Raw genomic sequence first — 18,940 nt, 5'->3', positions numbered from 1 at the left:
TTTATTTCCACGTTTCAGGCCGTTTCTCTGTGATACAAGCAGAACCGCGGGAGCGGGCCCTCCTGGGGCCCATGCTCTTCAGTGCACTGAAGGAGATCCTCCTACTTGGCAGCGTCGGAGAGCGACTGCAGTGTGTGGCTTCCCTCTGAGGGCTGCTCCTACTGGCTAATCTGAATGAAAAGAATCTGCTTTGAAAGAGGAGGCCAATATTGAAACCTTTTCTTTACACCCAGACATTTCTTTTTGATTTGAATCACTAAAAAATCAGACTGTGCATGTCTGTCGTCCCTGCGTTCTAGGACTTCTATCCCTGGTAAAAACCCCTAAGCTAGCTCCACACCACCTCCTCAAGTGTATTCTGCAAAAAACAAAAAAGTCTTCTCCTGGGGAATTCACTGCACCTCCCTCCAGCCACTTGAAAATCTCACACTGCTGTAAGTCTTCAAAAGGAGGAAAAGCGTTCTTCTGAGGAGAAGAAAGTCAGATTTCTGCTTTTTCTCAGTGAGGCACCTTGGCTTTTCAAAGTATTTATGCATCTCTTTCGGTTAAAAGAAGTAAAATCCCTTTCTGGTTAGGAAAAAAAAAAAGTTTCAGGAGATACTTTCGTTTCAGGAAGCGAGTTTCAGGAGACATTTGTGATTCTGCAGTCAACTCGGCTTCTCGGTGTTGCCAGGGCAGCGGGGGAAGGAATGAAAGAGAAAGAGCTGACTCTGGGCAGTGGGGCCAGGCCCCTCCAGGTTGGGAGCTTTTTCGAGATTTGGAAGAACTGCTTGAAATTCGATCACGCGTTGTCAGTAGTAAAGTCACATCATTGCCAGACTGAGGCTCACCAGTCCCCCCCACCTGGGTTGGGACCCACCAGTGTTTGTGGATGAGCTTTTTTTTTTTTTTTTTTTTTTAAACCAAAGAAGCGAGTTCTATAGCCAAGTTGCCAGGCTCCTGCCTGTGTTTGTCGACACAGACATCATGGGAAAAAGTTAGTGGTACATGAATGCTTTTTCGTTCTGAAGACTCGGAAAAGGCATTTAGTTAAGGAAGGAGTCAAGACCCCTGAGTCCCGGCCCTGGCTGGGATGATAGCTACTTTTGTGACTTTGAGCAAATCACACCTTCTCAAGAGTCTCAATTTCCTCGCACAAAAAAGCAAGCTGCACTCAGGGACCTCCTGCTCTCAAGCGCACAAGTCTCCTGATGATAAGACTGCCTTACTACGTGCGTGTGCAGCCTCACTGCGCGCCACGTCCAGTGCCAGACCCCTCCCGCTGGGTCTCAGGATGCGTCGTCGAGGTCACCCAAGAGCGGGAAGGTGGCCCAGGGCTAATCAAGAATGGCCAGGGGCCAGTCCAGCTGCAGCAGCTCTCCTGTGAAGACAGGCTGCGGGGGGACGGGGAGGACGGGGGGGGGGGGGGGGGGGGGGGGCCAAGTTGCCAAAGCAGCGGTGCCCGGTGCCCGGTATGATACCTACACTACACAGACAGCCCTGGACCGTGTGTGTCCAGGGCCCTGAAGAGAGACGTTTCAAGTAGAAAGTGGCCGAGAGGACAAGACCACTTAAAAATGAACAGTATAGGCATTTATGAAATAAAACTCCTCTCTCAGGACATGTCAGACAAACTTTATACTACAAAGGATTCTTAGGACCTTCAATAGAGGTTAAATTAAAAATTGTATAGACCTATAACCAAAAATCCACGAGTGGTGTCACTCTGCCTTTTCGTCAGCTTACTGGCGGTGAGGGGATTGTGGGGAGGATCTGGAAGACTACTGGCCAACGTTCCGGAGCACTCCACAGCCACCCACGAACACCGACCACGGGCAAAGCTCTGCCCGGGTGCTGTGGTGCAGAGGCCAGCGGGACGGCCACTGTCCCGACCCATGTGGAGTTCACAACAGATGCTTGGATGCTCGCAACAGATGCAGACGCAGACTCACCCAGCTCAGTAACACATCCAAGGTTACACAGTGGCTAAACTGTGCGCCAGGATTTGAATCAAGGTCATGACCACCAGACTACACTACTCAACACTACAAACCTAGAAAAGATTGCGGAAACTGTTTTCGAAGTTCTTTTCCTTTTTTTTGTTGTTGTGTTTTTTTTGAGAGGGGGCATATATTTTAGAGTTAAGATAGTTTTGTCTAAAGGTAACAACTCTGCAGTACTTTTTCCTAGGGATACATCATTCCGGGGCACAAATACATTAACAGAAGACAAGTACGTGAACACAATTTGAATATAAGCAGAGACATGAACTGCATTCAGTAACAGTATCCTGAAGCTTTAAAAAAGCCATTACATTTACTTAAAGAGAGCCTACATCAAACTTGACTCCAGAGGACCCAACTTCCTAGATGATTCCAGGCCAGACACCCCTCCTTTGCGGACACCACAGATGCCATCCCTGAAATAGCTCCTGCGGCGAGCTGGTGCACCCTCGGTGTTCCCGCTACGACTCCACAATCTTGTCCAGATTCCTGCGCCAGCCTCTCACCCCCTCCACACCAGCCGCCCCAGGCTTCTTGCAGTTTCCATCTGCTAGTTTCATTCATACTCTGTACCCTTTGCTCAGGTGGCCACATTCCCAACTGATTCTTTAACCCCTTACTTCTAACTAGTAAAACTGAAATAAGAGTAGTTTTCTCAGATTTTTTAATTTAACCCTTATACAGTGCTCATATATGCCTCATGCTGTAGCAAATATTAACTCATTTAGTCGTCCTAAAAACTCTGACCTAGACACTGTCATTATCTCCACTTCATGTCATCTCTCTAGTGCCTGTCTTGGTCTTCCTACCCGTTCCAGTCAAGATGGGCTCCTCTTTTCCTTGTGCTCTGCTGGTGGGCAGCGGGCTATGGCGTCTCTCTCAGTGGGGCACAGGTTCCTGGGCTATGGTGAGCACAGAGAGAGAGTTTCTAATGCTGGCTGGCGGGTCCAGGGTGCCTCATCACCTGTCAGACACCACTGATATGGAAATGGCTGTCCCAGGTGTCACACCGGGCAGCACGGCTCAATTTCCCATTGCAGCTGAGTTCAAATCTGATTCTGAGAATATATTGCATGAAAACAGACACTAGTTGGGAATAATGAAATAAAGCCTCCATAAAAACTGGAAGCACAGGTGTGGACTCTCTCAATTTACCAGTATCCATCCAAATTCGTGCGTTTCAGAGCAGATGCTCTGCTACTAAAATCTGTGGATGCCCTTCCCCTTGGTGAAAGAGGAAGAACTGATTAAGGGTTGGGGGGAGCTGCTTATCTGGGAAGCAGCAGAGTGCGGTGGTTAGGCGCCTGGATTTTGAAATGGGACTGGATTTGAATTCCGGCTCTCCAGTTACAAGTTGTGTAACAGCTTAGCCGCATCTCAGTGGTCCCACGAGTTCTTCTCCCTCTCCTGGTTGTGCTCAGGAGTAAATGAGAAAACACGGAAAGCGACAAGCACAGTGCCTGGCACATAGTAAGCACAGAAAGCTGCTATTTCAATTTTTATCATTACTATTATTTTTATTGTAGCTATTCTTAGTTTTCTGATGATTGCATAGTGAAAACTTACTTAACATTACAAATTTTGTTTTTATCTAAAGATTTGCATGCAAGTCACATTTCGCATTTTACTGTTTGGGCCACATTATGTTTCAAGAATGCATACAGTCTTTTCATATGCATCATTTCATTTAACCCTTCCCACCACTCTGGACAGTACATATGTTTACTCCCATGTCACAGGTTAGCAAACATGAACCCAGGGAGGACAAGAAATTGGCCAAAGGTCAAAGATATCAAGGGCCAAAATTTTAACCCAGGCCCTCTGCCCTGAGATTCTCCCTGACCGTATTTTAACTTTACGAGTGGAGAGAAATAGGTATCTCTTTTAAATGATTTTATTTGTCCTGAATTTCCTAAAAACTCCACATTTACCAGTTGGCAGCCAGCATCCTACTGTGAGCAAAAGCACCCCCCCACCAATTATTCACTATCAGCACGGACTCTTGTTGTGACCCCCTAATGGTTTATAGTTCATTTCTGTTCTTACTTTGTTCATCAGATCGTCTGACTGAGCCAGGGGCAGCCCCTTCAAGCTGACACCTGTGTTCTTAATAACGCTTCCGTCAGTTTTCGTTTTTAAAAAAACAACTCATTTTCAAATTAGTTTTTCTTTTTCCTGTTTAAAAGTTACAGGTTATCTACTTCAAAAGTATTTACCCACAACGGCTTCCTACCTTGGTCTTCCTTAAATACCTGTCTGGTACACTACCATACCCTGGATAAATTTACTTAGATGCTCAAAGAAAGATACAGTCACAGAAAAAAAAAATACTGCTGAATCTGCTACCCAGCTAGTTAGACGTAATTTAGGGAAATTACAGGGAAACATAGAGGAAAAAACCAGACCAGGCAATTCCACTTCGTCGTCACATACATGTTTACTTTTGGTTTACAAGCAGCTGCCCAAAAATCATTTATAAAAATCACAGACTCTCCTCCTGCCTGAGTGTGACTGAAGATTCCAGACAGGCAAGCAGGCAGGTGGCCAGGTGACGGCGGTGTGACCGCGTACGCCAGACCACTAGTTAGACAAGAATGGCTTTTTCGTGTGAAAGAGTGAAGAACTAAGAACAGCAGTATCTCCTGGAGAGCTGTCTTAGAACTGAAGCAGTGATGTGGGAGAATGTGCACCCCATCTTCCATTGTAAGGTCTGCTAGGATTCCGGAGCAAAAAAATGACGATTCAAAGAACTGGAGGGAAAAACTGCCAGACAGTCCTCTGTTGACCTAGATCTTTTGATTTAAACACGGTCCAGGTTTCTTTCCAGACTCTGGGTCTTTTATCAGGGAAGTCACTTCTGGTTGCAGAACCCACATCAGCTGCAGCAGTTTGTGGGAAGCAGGTCTGCACTGGAGCAGCACAGGCAGGCTCCAGTGCTGAAGGTCACGGGGATGGAGCAAGCCTGCCCAGGGCACTGATCGAAGTGCAACGGGTGGGATACAAGCCAAGGGCTCGTCTGCCCGTCACACAACATGGGGAGGAACTGCTGTTGACCCAGGGGATGCCCTGGCAGACTAAACGCAGGGGAAACAGGTCTGCAGCTTTTCAAACGACCCCTCAAACCAGTTTCTAGGAACTACACTATTCCCCTGGCCAAGCTGGCAAATTAGCAAAATGTGGGCCCTTGGAGACTGTTAACACGCCCACCTCTTTAAAATGAATATCCTCTCTCCTCTCTTTCCCAAACTAATCTGACTTTCCCAAATATCAGAACAGAGGGCTGATGATTTGGGTAATTCATGACTGTTAGACATGATCCTGAGTCTTTCAAGAGAACATATGCACTTTGAAGTGGAAAAGGACAAGAGGTGGACATACATTTCAGGGCAAGAAATCGTGTCTTCTGTTTGACCCTTTCTAGTACCAAGGAGACCTGGAAGTAAAACCGAGATAAAGCAGCCTGAGATCATCACATACATCCGCCTTGCCTTCCACGTCTCTCCCTCTTGCAAGTGTCTGCCAAGAATAGAGGGCGTTGTGGACATGGGGCAAGTCCCCTGCGACTCCGCTCCATCCACACAGAACGCTCCCAGACCTTCGAAAAGCCAACGTCCAAGGGTGACCGCCTGTGGGCAAGACAAGCCAAAAAGCACAGCTCACAGGTCTCAGTATCATGTCTCCCAGGACAGTCCTGGGAGTATTAGCCAGGTTTCCTCTTATTTTCACATAAGTGCAAGCAATGGGTATATGTTACTTCTTTCATTTATTTTGACAAATATTTTCTCTGTGGTTTCCAACACTGTTCTTTTTCATCAGCCACGCTTTTTCGCGTTCTGTCTATAACACGAGCTGGCTAGGGTTCCTTCGGCCCTAAAACTAGCCATGGTAGATGGGAGAGCACCCAACTTTAAATACACCAGGAAGATCTGAAAACAGCATCTCTTGCCCACCTAACGTGGTAGAGATGGGAAAAGAAGGAAGTAGAGGACAATGGTCAGGAAAGCAATACTTTGCATATCCTAGAGCGCACAGTCTTCAAATTTCAAATTGGAGTAGATTTAGCAACGGAAAAATTCGACCCAAAGACAAATCATGTAATTGTCTAGATGTCTGCTTCTGTATATGTACTTTACGTTAAAGTAACATGTAGTAAATGCTAAAACTTTCCATATGTTCATCAATTAATACAACACACACAAGCAGTGGCCTGTTTAATGTGCTATAAGTCAGAATAAACTTCACATTCTGCCTCAGATTTAAGAATATGGAATCCACTAAAAAAGCTGGGTATAAAATCCTACTTGTGATTATATCACTTCACCTGCTATAGCATTACTGTAAGTGACAATGAGGAAATGATCAAACACAAGCCAAACACCAATCAGTATCTAGGAGAAAACGTCACCGTCTAAACTCCACGTCCACTTGGCTGTGTGTCGAGCTCGGATAGAAGCACAAGCAGTTACTAAGTGCTTTTTCAAGACAGAACTTCTACGGGGACAGAGACTGGAGCCCAGAGGGACTGTGTAGGGTGACTGCACAGGCCCGGACTTCTCCCCGCCCCGAGGCCTCCCTCCAGAGGAAGCCTCTGCTAAGCGCCCCACGGCTCTTCCCCACCACCCGCCCTGAAGGGATCCAGGCCTGGATTTGTACCCCCCGAAGCTTTTAAATAGTCTTCCTTCATCTCAGTGTTCCATACCGAGATACGCCCCATACCAAAAGTACCCGGCGAACCCTCCGGACTAGGACCAGAAACCGCGTGGTGTCCATACGTGGTGGTGTATCTGTCCTGCACGCAGTACCTTCGTGTGGAATGCACATGCGCTCCCGTTCCTCTTAGTCTTGACCTTCCATTTTAATTTGCTTGCCCCGGTCTGCATGATCACTAATAATTTCTACTGTATTGTGTGTCTTCTTATAAACTGACTTTCACCCTCGTACAATGAAATATTCATGTATTATCTGCATCACCACGTAGACTGGACCACGACGTGCAGGTGTGAGCACTGAGTGAGCTTTTCTGCCGCCACACTCACACAGGCTTCTAAGTAAGAGTTAGCTGCGTCCCCGTCCACACTTCTGTTACTCACCGTGACACCCGGTGCTGTACTTACATGCCAGTCTTTCTTGGGCAGACTTGGTTCCTGAGGAGTTATATTTGCGCCAGAAACGTTTCAAGAGAAATTTAGATGTGGATGAACACGGAGTGACGGTTAATTATATGTGTCAACGTGACTGAGCTGAAGGATGCCCAGATAGCTGGTAAGCATTATTTCTGGGTGTGTCTGTGAGGGTGTCTTTGAATCATGAGGTTGCCCTCACTAATGCAGGTGGCATCATGCAATCTGCTGGGGAGCTGAATGGAAAAAAAAAGTCAAAGATGGGGCAGGCTCGCTTTTTTTTTTTCTTAGCTGAGACATCTGTCTTCTCCTGCCCTCGGCCATGGGTGCCTGGGACTTACACCACCAGCTCTCCTGGTTCTCCAGCCTGCAGACAGCAGATCATGAGCTGTCTCCTCTGATATCTGTCTGTCTGTCTCCCTGTCTGCCTGCCCGCCTGCCTATCTATACCTGCATCTGTGTCTATATATCCTATTGATTCTGTTCCTCCGGAAAACCCTGACCAACACATATGTCATAATGCTTTATTTTAATTCTTATGGTTAAAATTGTTGCTAATTGAGCCCAAATCTTCAAAACACTTGCAGTGATGATACTGTGGCATCTGCATTACGACGTCAGGTATCAGACTCCTAGATACTGGCCCTCTGATGAACTTACAGCAAAAGTCAACACTTCCCCCACCTCAACCCTCCGAATGGGTACACTAACATAAGACTTAAAAAAGCTTGAATGAGGTCACCGTTTCTGTCACCACTCAAGTAAAACCGTTCACAATATAAAGAAACACATCTTTTAAAAAAAGATACTGCCCTGGCTGGTAGAGCTCAGTGGATTGAATAAGGGCCTGTGAACCAAAGGGTCGCAGGTTCTATTCCCAGTTGCGACACAAGCCTGGGTTGCAATGCAAGCCAGGTCCCCAGTGGGGGGCACGTGAGAGGCAACCACACACTGATGTTTCTCTCCATCTCTTTCTCCTTCCCTCCCCCTTTCTCTAAAAAAATTAAGATAAAAAAATAAAAAAGATACTGACCTTCGTTTTTCAAAAATACTAATTGTATTAGTATTGACTAAGTTGCAACCCTTGGGCCTACAGCGTCTTACTTTCTACTCGTCTGCGTGGCAAAGTGAGAAGTGAGCAGAGAGCGCCTCCTGCTGCGCATCCTAGCACTGCAGCGCTGGGGAAATTGCAGGTGTGACTGCTGGAACGTGGGCGGGACGAGCTTTTTCCCAAACCAGCGTTTTTCACACTGAGGTCACTGCGGATTCACACGCAGCTGTAAGAAATCATACAGAGGAGTCCTGCCTACCCTTTACCCAGTCTCTTCCGACGGCAACGTCTTGCAAAACTACAGAACGACATCAAGAGCAGAACCTTGACATTGATTACGGTCAAGACAGAAAATTTCCATCAGCCCAAGGATCTCTCCTGTTGCCTCAGAGCCACACCCACTCCCCTCCTCAGCTCCCGGCAGCCACCAATTCCCTCTCCATTTCTGTAATTTGAAGACTTTCTTTTTAAGGTAGTCTCGTCAATTTATCCAGTGATGTGTTGCATGGTGACTGAAAAAGCCAGAGTCAGAAACTCGAACTCAGCCAACAGGTGAAGGGATTTTAGGTGCATTTTGTTTTTAAACAGCTGGGAGCCATTATGCTGAAAATGAGAGCACCTGGAAGCTAACTGCAGGGTGTTACTTTAAAGATCAAAACCGAAATCTCAGAATTTCAAGCTCAGGTTCAATGTGGCCTTTCAAGTTGATTAAGTTCAAAGCCCAGAAGATAATTCTCAAGACCCATGTGAAAAACATAAAAAAAAAAAAAAAAAAAAAAAAAAAAACCAGCCAAATGACAGGAAGTCTCCATGCAGGCATTTTAATAGCATCAGATAGCAACTGAATGGTCGTCTCCAGACCACGCTCACATGACCGATTTTACCGCTGTCAGCATTTCCTTTGGTGAAGAAAAGAAAACCGACATTTAACCCTACCACTAATAAGCAGCCTGGATTCCAAAGGCTACTAAAAGTCCAAGCAAATAGTCACCTGTTACATCATCAGCGGGGTCACAGTCTTCAGCAGCTGCACGAACTTTCTCTTTCCTGTTAACTGTCCACACATTTGCAGAAAGAGAAATTCTTCATATCACGAACCTAAGTAGTTTTATGCCTCATGTAACGGGGATACATTCTGAGAAATGCATCGGGAGGCGATTTTGTCGCCATGTGAACAGAGCGAACCTACGCAGGCCTACATGCTATAGGCTACGACACTCCTAGGCTACGTGGTCTAGCCTATTGCTGTGAGCCTACATATCCTGTTACTGCAAAGAACCGGGTAGGTCAGATGTGTAAATCTAGAAATGTCTGAGTAATAGTATCAAGTGATTCCACAGCAGGTCATAATTTGTTCACATCCTCTATGCAGAGTATGTCACAACAAAACCCCAGTGAAGACGACAGCAGGCCCGACTCCTCAGGACAAAGCGGTACAAGTCACTGACAGCTGCCCTCGAGATGCAGTTCCCTCAAGCGGGTGGACAGCAGCACCACGCTTCTTTCCTTTGCTAATTGTCTTCCCTTGCAAAGAAATCACAGCTAAATTTGCCTAGAGAGACACACAGACCCAATGGGAAACATAAAAAATGAATTTAGAGAGAAAACAATGTATTAAAAGATCCAGGTATTAGTGCCACTATGATAACCTCATCCCCTTCCTCTTACAGAAATCCAGTTAACGAGGGAGGACTAAGTTGTTAGAATGCATGAAACAGTCAAGGGCTGACAAATATGTTTCCCCCCCTTGTATTTAAAAGTCACAACCGAGCCCTGGCTGATGTGGCTCAGTGGATTGAGCGCGGCCTGCAAAGGAAAGGGCTGCCGGTTCGATTCCCAGTCAGGGCACGCGCCTGGGTTGCGGGACAGGTCCCCAGTTGGGGGGGGGGGGGGGGGTGTGGGAGGCAACAACACACTGATGTTTCTCTCCTTCTCTTTAAAAATAAATAAAATCTTTTAAAAAAATAAAATAAAAGTCACAACTGAAAACACAGACAAGGAATTACTTGGATTATTTTACACATCATGAACCTGCTAAATGCAGCAACGCGAGAAGACTCACTCACCAGGGCTTTCTACCCTCTTATAGTGGTAGGGGTTGATGCACACCTCCTTCTGCTTGGAGCCAAAAGGGAACTCGCAGCACTCCAGTGGCTTCAGTTCATGGTGGCTCTGAAGATCGGGCCAGCGCCACACTCGGCAGTAAATGACATGAGGCAGTCCCTTCCGGTGGGACACCTGCAGCCTGCCGTCCAGGGAGCGGGGAATGGTCACACAGTTACTGGGCTGCCCCGGGCAGCTCAAGGCCTTTTCCAGTTCCTCCATGGCCCCTTTCTTCTTCTTCAGTTTCTTCACCAGAGCGTCGACAGCTTTCTCTGCCCACTTTTCTTCTTCGTCGCCCTGTTTCCACCCAAGGAGTCTCTTCACGGCGGGACTGGTGAAGGAGAACAGACTTGTCACGTTCATGGTGACGGCACTGGCTATACACACAGTCCTTCCTGGCTTGCGGTAAAACAAAGGTGTCTCCAAGTGCGAAGGGACAACCGAAGAGCTTTCCCTTTATTTACAGAGGATTCTCTTTAGCTTTGGTCTCGAGATGCTGCAAAGTAGGAATGACCATTCCTAGTATTTCAAAAGGTAACCCAAAGTCAGCACCTAGAAGAGAAAAAAAGGGGAGAAAGTGTTTAAAGTAATCTCTACCACAAAACCGCAGTTCATTCAAGAATTACCTACTATGGGCCAGGTACAATTTCAAGTGCTTTTACGTATTATGGTAGGATAGGGGCCGAACTATGTACCCCGTAAAACTCCCGCTGAAATTCTAAGCCCCAATGTCAACACGTTTGGAGATGGAGCCTCTCGGGAAGTACTTAAGGTCAAATGAGGGTGGGGCCCTAATCTGATAGGATTGGTGGCTTTATAGGAAGAAGAAGGGAGAGATCTCTCTCTCTCCTCTACCCAAAGCGCCGAGGAAAGGCCACAAAAGGACACGGAGAGAAGGTAGCTAGCTATCTGGGGGCCCAGAAGAGAAAACCAGACACCAGACTGTCTGGAACCTTGATCTTGGACTTTGAAGCTCCCGGAACCGTGACAAACAAATTTCTGTTGTTTAAACCACGTGATCTATGGTACAGGAAGTCCTCAATGAACAATTTTGATAGGTTCTGCAACTTTAAGCACAACAGTGCATAAAGAATCCAAGTTTACCACAGGCTGATATAAACAAGAGTTCTATGGCATCTCATCAATGTTACAGGAAAACACTGAACAAAACGTTATTCAAGGACCTGCAGCATAATGTCACGGCAACCCAAGCAGACTAATACACAGGATGTACCAATCCTTTCCTTCTAGCTAGGCAGTGAAAGGATTGTCATTTTACAGGTGAGTACACTGAGCCACAGCTTAAAAAGTACGCTACTGTTTTCTGGAGTTCTGAGACAGAAGCAACAGACATCTTGGTACAAAAAAAGTCCAAGTTCTCACCAGATGTTATGTTTTCTATTTAGATTCATTTATAGCACTAAAAATGTATTTTAAGACACACTTCGATCAACAAAAACTGAAAGCAACAGGAAAAAAAGTTAAAATGTTTTTAGTTTGTTCCTCAAGTATTTCTTGTGCTAAAAGCGGAGGCAGTTATATTTCTACCACAAAAACGCAGCCGCATTTTAGGGTGTTCATTCAGTGAACAAGCCTGCAGGTAAGGTAAGAAATTCATTTTGCACTTTGTCCAATCTACTTTTCACGGACGTGGACGAAGGGATGCCCATGAACACGTACTTCATTAAATTCTTCACCCATGTTGTCTCCTTTCAACCTTCTAGTGGCCCTTCACCAGACGCAACCATGGAAGGCGAGAAAGATGAAGAGAGAGTAACGTCACACAAACTCTGCTAAGATGCAGTAGCAGGCATCAAACCAACCTCCTCCTAAAAATAACTACAAAGGCTGAATAAAATGCAAGCAAACCAGGGCTGGGGATGGAGGCAGGGAAGCCTCACTTTTTAAAGGCATCAAAGAGCAACCAAGGTACTCCGGTCAAGAGGGGCCAAGATGATGGACAGAAGGAAAAAGCAATGAAGTGAGCTGAACACTATTCAGTGCTTTTCTTCTCAAGGCGTTTGCAAAGCCCAGGCTATGAGTAGCAAGAGGTCTAGGAGCCAAGCTAAAAGAGGCCAAAGAACCAAGCAGATCCATAACAGAATGGTGTTGAGGGCCTGCTGAGGAGGAGGCCCTGGTAAATACGCTAAGCCTTCCGTTCAGATCCATAAAGGCAAAAATGACATGGACCAGTTTTATACTGAATCGCAGCCTAGAGCCATCTCGATAATAAACTGGGTCAAGGTGACAGGAGATGAGGAGGAAAAACTGCCTGAGGCAACACTTGTAGACACTGGCCACGGCTTTTCCAAAACTGACAACAGACATCTAGCCACAGACTCAGGAAGCCCTACAAATGCCAAGAAGGATAAATACAAAGAAATCTAAAAGTTCTTCAAACACATTATTCCAAAGTAAGTACAATAAGGCTAACAGCCAACATTTCGACAGAAACAATGGAAACAAGACGACAATGAAATAGTATGTTAGCAGCCAAATGTAAATAAATAGCCGGGAACTTAGAAGTCTCTACTTAGTGGAAAAATCATGCAAAGAAATTACTGTGAAGTAAAGATGCTTTCCAACAAACAAAATCTGAGAAAACTGGCTTCCAGAAGGAATTCATCAGGCAGAAGGGAAAAGATCCTTGAAAGAAGCAAGGAACTGTAGAAAAGAATGAAGAGTGAAGAATTCCACGAGTGTAATAAAGGTAAGTCTAAATCAATACTGACTTTACAAAACAATAATGGGAATCAATTTGGTGTTTAAAAATACAATTAAAATGCACGACAAAAAGAAGCAGAAAGGGCTTAAATAAAGTTCGTGTTCTAAGGTCCCAGTATTACCCAGGCTATGGTAAGAACTAAATTAATATTATTAATATTATTGATATAAGTTTTGAAGCCATGCCATAATAAAGCAACCACTGAAAGAATAATTTAAAAACTATTAAATGACAATAGGAGTTTAAAAATACGGAATCATTTTTTAAAACATCACTAACACAAAGAATATAAGAAAGGGGGGAAAGAGCAAATAACGGATGGGAAGAATTAAAAACAATACGATTTAGTCCTAATCCCCAATGTATCAGCAATTACTTAAATACAAACATTAAATTAAGAGACAAGGTGAGGATGGGGAGCATCACCCAACGGCAGTGCACTTACCAGAGACACAGATTAAATACAAGGACAGAGAAAGGCTGATAGAAAAAGGATGGAAAAAGATTTCTATCATATTCTAACCAAAAAGCTGGCAGAGCTATCCAATCTGACAAAATAGACTTTAAAATAAGAAGCATCATCAGAGATAAGAAGAAACATTTCATGATATTTAAAGAGTTGATCCACCATGAATATATCACAATCCCCATCGAGAATATCAAATTTTTATGCACATAATAACAGTCTCAAAATACGTAAAACAGAAGCTGACAGAATTAAAGTCACAAACAGACAAACCCACAATCTAGTGGAAGATTTACACAGTAACTGATAACATAACAAAAATCAATTGATATAGAAGGTTAGCAATACGCTAAAAAACTTGATCCGATTCATGTACATATCTCACTATACCCAACAAATGTAGAATGCACAATACTTTCAAATACACGCGGAACGTCTCCCCAAAATGACCATATAATGAGGCCTGCAACACATCTCTATACATAGCAAAACCATACAGAATGTGTCCTTTGATCATAGTGTAACTCAGAAATAAACATTTTTGTTATTAAAAATAATTATACTTTTAAATAACCTATGGATTAAAGAAGAAATTACAGTGGAAATTAGAAAACCCTTTTAACTTAGTGATTATAAAAAATATGACAAATCAAAACCTGTGAGATGTGGCTCAAGCCATACTCAAAGGGAAGTGTATACTCTTAAATGCATGTATTAGAAGAGGGGGAAAAAGCTGAAAACCAACATTCTACATATCCACCGCAAGAATGAAAAGAAACAGTAAATTCATTCCAAAGAAAGGAGAAGAAAATGAGAGCAGAGATTTTAAAAAAAGAAAATTCATAACAGAGAAAACCTATAAAAATCAAAGTTGGTTCTTTGAAAATATTAATAAAATTGGATACACCTCTAGGAAAATTGGTTAAGAAAAAAGGCACAATAATGAATGAAACAGGGAAATTATTGGTCACAGCGAGCTGTGCACGTCTATTCCCGCTTTGTGGTCCCTGACACGTCTCTCAAGAGAAGAAAACGAGGAATTCAATCTTCCCTCTTCCCATCTTCGAGTCCAACACTGTGCCCGGCACACAGCAGATTCTCTGTAAATGTTTCATGAATAATTTAGCTCCCTGAGGAAATCAGAAGGCCAAGTGTGGAGCTTCAACTTTATTCAATGTTAAGTATGAATATTATTAAATGTAAATATTATTCAACAGCCTGTGTAGGGAGTCGGTTGTTTCTTTTTTTTAGAGTAAAGAGTTTTACCCAAATTCATCATTTCTTTTCAAGCTGGTACTATTTTTATTTAACAGAAAAGGAAACAGGAAACAAAATTACGCTAGTATCAAAAGTCGCGCTTGGTCAGCACGTATGTACTGAAATGATCATTTACTAAAGGTTAGCTTTGCAACAGAGCAATAAAGACAACTTCTATCTAGTCCTCTCTAGTCACGATTTATGAAGGGAATATATTTCCTCTTACTCCATATGTCATTTCCTTCTATTCCAAAAACTGCTTTTTAAAATATTTTAGCCAATGATTTTCAGGTAGAGGGGAGAATCACCAGGGACTACTGCGAACTCTATCCCGGATGGGTTTGTTACACCAGTAAGTAAGTGTGTGGAGGGGCAGGGAGAGACTAAGAACCACCATTTCAGACCCGTGCTTCCCCTGTTCACACGGACACTCACTGAACACTGTCCTGAGCACCCGCCCAGCACCTGGCTCCGTGCGGCACCGAGGCGCCGAGGTCCACGTGCTGAAGGAGCTCACATTCTCAGGCAAGAGCCAGCGTGTAACTGCAAAAGCTCTAAAACGGGTATAAATAATATACAGAAGCAGAAAAAGAGACAACAATTAATTCCAGGGATTTCAAGAAGTTCTCCCAACAAGGACCTACCAGACAGGCCTGAAAGGATGCGTAGAATTTTGTGAAACGACGGAGCTAACATTTCGAGTGACCATTGCCTGATAGCCTGTTCCAAGCACTTCCCACCTGTGGATGGTTTAATCTTTGCCACAAACCCTGAGAAGCGAACACCACCACAGTCTCTTTATTGTACAGGTAAGGAAAGTGGAACGTACGGAAGTTGAATAACTCGCCCCACGTTTACGCACACGGCTGTACGGCGGAGCCAGGGTCTGAGCCCATGCTGTCTGGCTCTACAGCCTCAAGTTTTTAAACCACTTTTCTAAATTGCTCGTTTTGACCGACAGGTTCAAGGTGGTGGGAGTCCACACACGGCTGGTAAGAAGGGCAGGGGCAAGCCTGTGAAGGGCCACTGGTCCATCTTGTCCTGCAGACAAGCGGCTGGTTTTAAATCAGAACATCGACATGATTAGATCTGTTTTAGGAAGACAGCTAAGGTGATGTCCCCAATACAGGAAGTCTTCTCCACACTGAGAACAAAAAATAAAAACAAAAGCCGCCACCTCCAAACACTGCAGGGGCCAGTTAGGGCGTGAAGGCCTTGATGCCACTCACAAAAATTAAAGGGACAAGATCACAGACCTTTGTACGCAAATGGGCACAGATGGAACAAAGGTAGGACGATCACTAATTTTTGCCTTACTGAGTTAAGCATTTTTTTTTTAATATGCAGTCAAAGAAGTCATCTGCCTCCCATTAGGAATTCAAATGAGCCCATGAGACCGTGGCCTTGGCAAGATAGCTCATTTTCTTCCTGCCCCTTTTTGTACTTCCTGCTTTAGTTTATGTCAAAAGTTAAGTGGCCTTATCAGTATAAAGTGCAAAATACAAACATGAGTCAGCAAACAGAGATTTCCTTCCCTCTTCTCCAAATACAAACATTTCACACTGACAAAACATAGCATTCATCTAGGCAAGAAGCCTTAAAAATATTGAGATCTTTGTTCCAGAAACTTCACTCTTAGAAACTTACTCTAAGGAAATATCCAGAACTAGAAAAGGTAGAAAGTTTTTGTACAAAAGTTTTCACCAGAGCATTATTTATTATAGGGAAAAAATATCTAATAATTGGAAAATAGCTACATAAGCTATATATGTACAAGTCACTCAACAGACTGTTATATAACTGTTAAAAACTATGTTCATAAAAACTAGGTAATAACTTGGAAAAAACCTTAAGCAGGACACAGAAGTTGTGTTTGGAAGGTTAGTGACATCTCTTTCTCCTACTTTTCCAAACACTCTTTAATGAAAATGTATAACTTAATTTTTTTAAAAGCCTCTATATGTAATTTACTAATTACAAAACAATACAACTCAATTTCATGAGCTCAAGCCACACACAAACTCTACTTCAGGTTGCCCTTGTCCCCTGGCTGGGAAGAATTTCTACAGGCACCACCAGAAGCCAAGGGAGAAAAATGTGCCTTTGCACTTGGGTATTTAATTTTGTAACTTATGTGGTATTCCTTAATGTTAAAAGGAAGAAAGCAAAGAAAAATCTAAAATACTTTTAACTGCTGTGTAACTCGCTTTATATTTAAAGGAAGCCTGATCAGCCAACTGCACAACAATGGGCATTTTCTTCCTTTTGGCTTCAACTAGTAAAGAAGCAAGTAATTATCCAACTGTGTGAATATCAATGAAATATACTCTCTGCCATTCACTGTCCTTCATACTCCAATTTCCCACGTAAAGTTTTAAAAGGAAATTATTCTGACTTGTATCTGAAGATACATGTTTTAAGAAGGCAGGGAGAGGGTAGCCACCGAGTGTTACTATCCAATCCAAGTCCCCTTAATAAAGGGCTGAGAAGGAGAGGAGACAGCTAATGACCAAATGCCCTCTGCCGCTTCAGACTAGGGCCCTTTTACAACCTTGCACTGGCATGGAATTCAGTGAGCTAGGCAAAATAAATGATCCCATTAAACATTGAGAATAATTAAATTATTCAACAAGCATAAAGTATAGGCTCCAACAAGTGCCTGGGGGGGAAAATCAGATTCCTAGTACCTTAAAAAAAGTAAGTGACAGAAGATAAACGATCTATTTTCAACAAAGCAAGCAACTCACGTTTTAAAATTCACTTCTTGTTCTTTGGTTCATTACTCTATCGTCATTCGAATGGTAAAACATCAAAGCATAAAGATCAAAAGAATCAAGGAACTAAAATCACAGGTTTCACTTTGAAAATGGTTAACAGTTGGATGAATTGTTTAAGGAAGAAAAGACAACTTTATAAAAAATTATCTTTCTATAAAAATGTTTGATTCTGCCCTGGCTGGTGTGGCTCAGTTGGTTGAAGGGTCCTCCCGTAAACGGAAAAGTCGTGGGTTCAATCCCCAGTCAAGGCGCATACCTAGGTCACAGTTTCCAGTCCAGGCACACAGGAGATGCAACCAATCGGTGTTTCTCTCACATCAGTGTTTCTCTCCCTCCGTCGCCCTTCCTTCCCCTCTCTCTAAAAATCAATGAGCATCCTCCAGTGAGAATTAAAAAAAAAAAAACAACATTTGATCCTTTTTGGGGAGACAAGTATTTCCAAGTAAGTGAATAAACTATGTGCATATTTCCTGACTTACATCACTAGCTTTCTTCTTAAACAGATGATCTTGTGAATAAAAAGTAAGACTTGAGCTTCCAAAGAGAGCCACAGCAGGGTTTCAGAGAAACCATGAGCAAACTGTGTGATTTCGGTGGTTCCATACTTTTGTATCTAAAACACATCGCCGTCATGCCACAGAGATGTAGAAGACCCCGGTTCGTGTTGTAAAAAGTCACTGGTGGCAATATCAATTAGTATCGTGAAAAAGTATATGTCATCGATCCTAACTCTGATTGTAGAGAGGAGTTAAGCCTGGCTGAGAACTCTTGCCTCCTCTGAGATGCATAGCTAAATTAAAATATCAAAAAGGGCCAAAACATGAACATGCCAAGGGATCTGTCATGTAATTTTTCATTATTCCAAAATGGACTACTTTTTTCAACTCACTTGCTCTCATTTAGGTACCATGCCAACTGTAGGTACTCCCTCCTGTGAAAGATGAATAAAGGAAATGCTCACTGAAAATGGAGTGGGGAAGCAAAGGTGTGCTAGGGGGGCTCTTACGCACACCCCACTCATTCTCACTCATTTTACATATCCCAGTGGGAAAAAGCTTACTTTTAATACCCCAGAAAGAAGGAAGATTTTCTCCTTGCTCAGCAACAACTCAGCCAATGAGAAGCCACCGCAACCCCAAACTCCAGCTCTCCTCCAGTGAACGTCTGCTCAGAACCGCCCCTCCCAACTTCCTCCCTTCCTATATAAAAGCACCCTCCTCTCCTTTGTTCTCTGGATTTGCCTGCAGTTCACCATAGTTTGCTTGTCCCACACTGTAACTCCTGGGCTATTCCTGGATAAACCCATTTGCTCCTTGATAACCTCTGCTGTTTACTTTTTAAGGTTGACACTAGCAAAGGCAGAATTGTCAAAACAGATCATGATTTGCATGGAGGATAAAACAAAGATTCCCTCAAAATTCCTGACCCATGAAAATACAAAGAATCACAGTAGACACTA

General features: G+C 43.6%; 1 protein-coding gene across 4 annotated transcripts in view; it reads right to left on the bottom strand.

Moving 5' to 3' along the window:
- SMAD1 (SMAD family member 1) overlaps nt 1-18,940 on the bottom strand; it is a 61,942-nt gene that overhangs the window by 24,057 nt on the left and 18,945 nt on the right. For all 4 annotated transcript variants that reach the window (XM_053910953.2, XM_024569118.4, XM_045202474.3 and 1 more), the window contains exon 2: nt 10,220-10,808. In XM_053910953.2, coding sequence (XP_053766928.1) covers nt 10,220-10,619 — 400 coding nt within the window. In that variant the 5' untranslated portion in view covers nt 10,620-10,808. The remainder of the gene's footprint in view (nt 1-10,219; nt 10,809-18,940) is intronic.

This window comes from Desmodus rotundus, chromosome 9 (genome assembly GCF_022682495.2).
Source record: "Desmodus rotundus isolate HL8 chromosome 9, HLdesRot8A.1, whole genome shotgun sequence".
Classification (NCBI taxonomy): Eukaryota; Metazoa; Chordata; class Mammalia; order Chiroptera; family Phyllostomidae; genus Desmodus; species Desmodus rotundus.
This window is presented reverse-complemented; position numbering and strand designations above follow the sequence as displayed.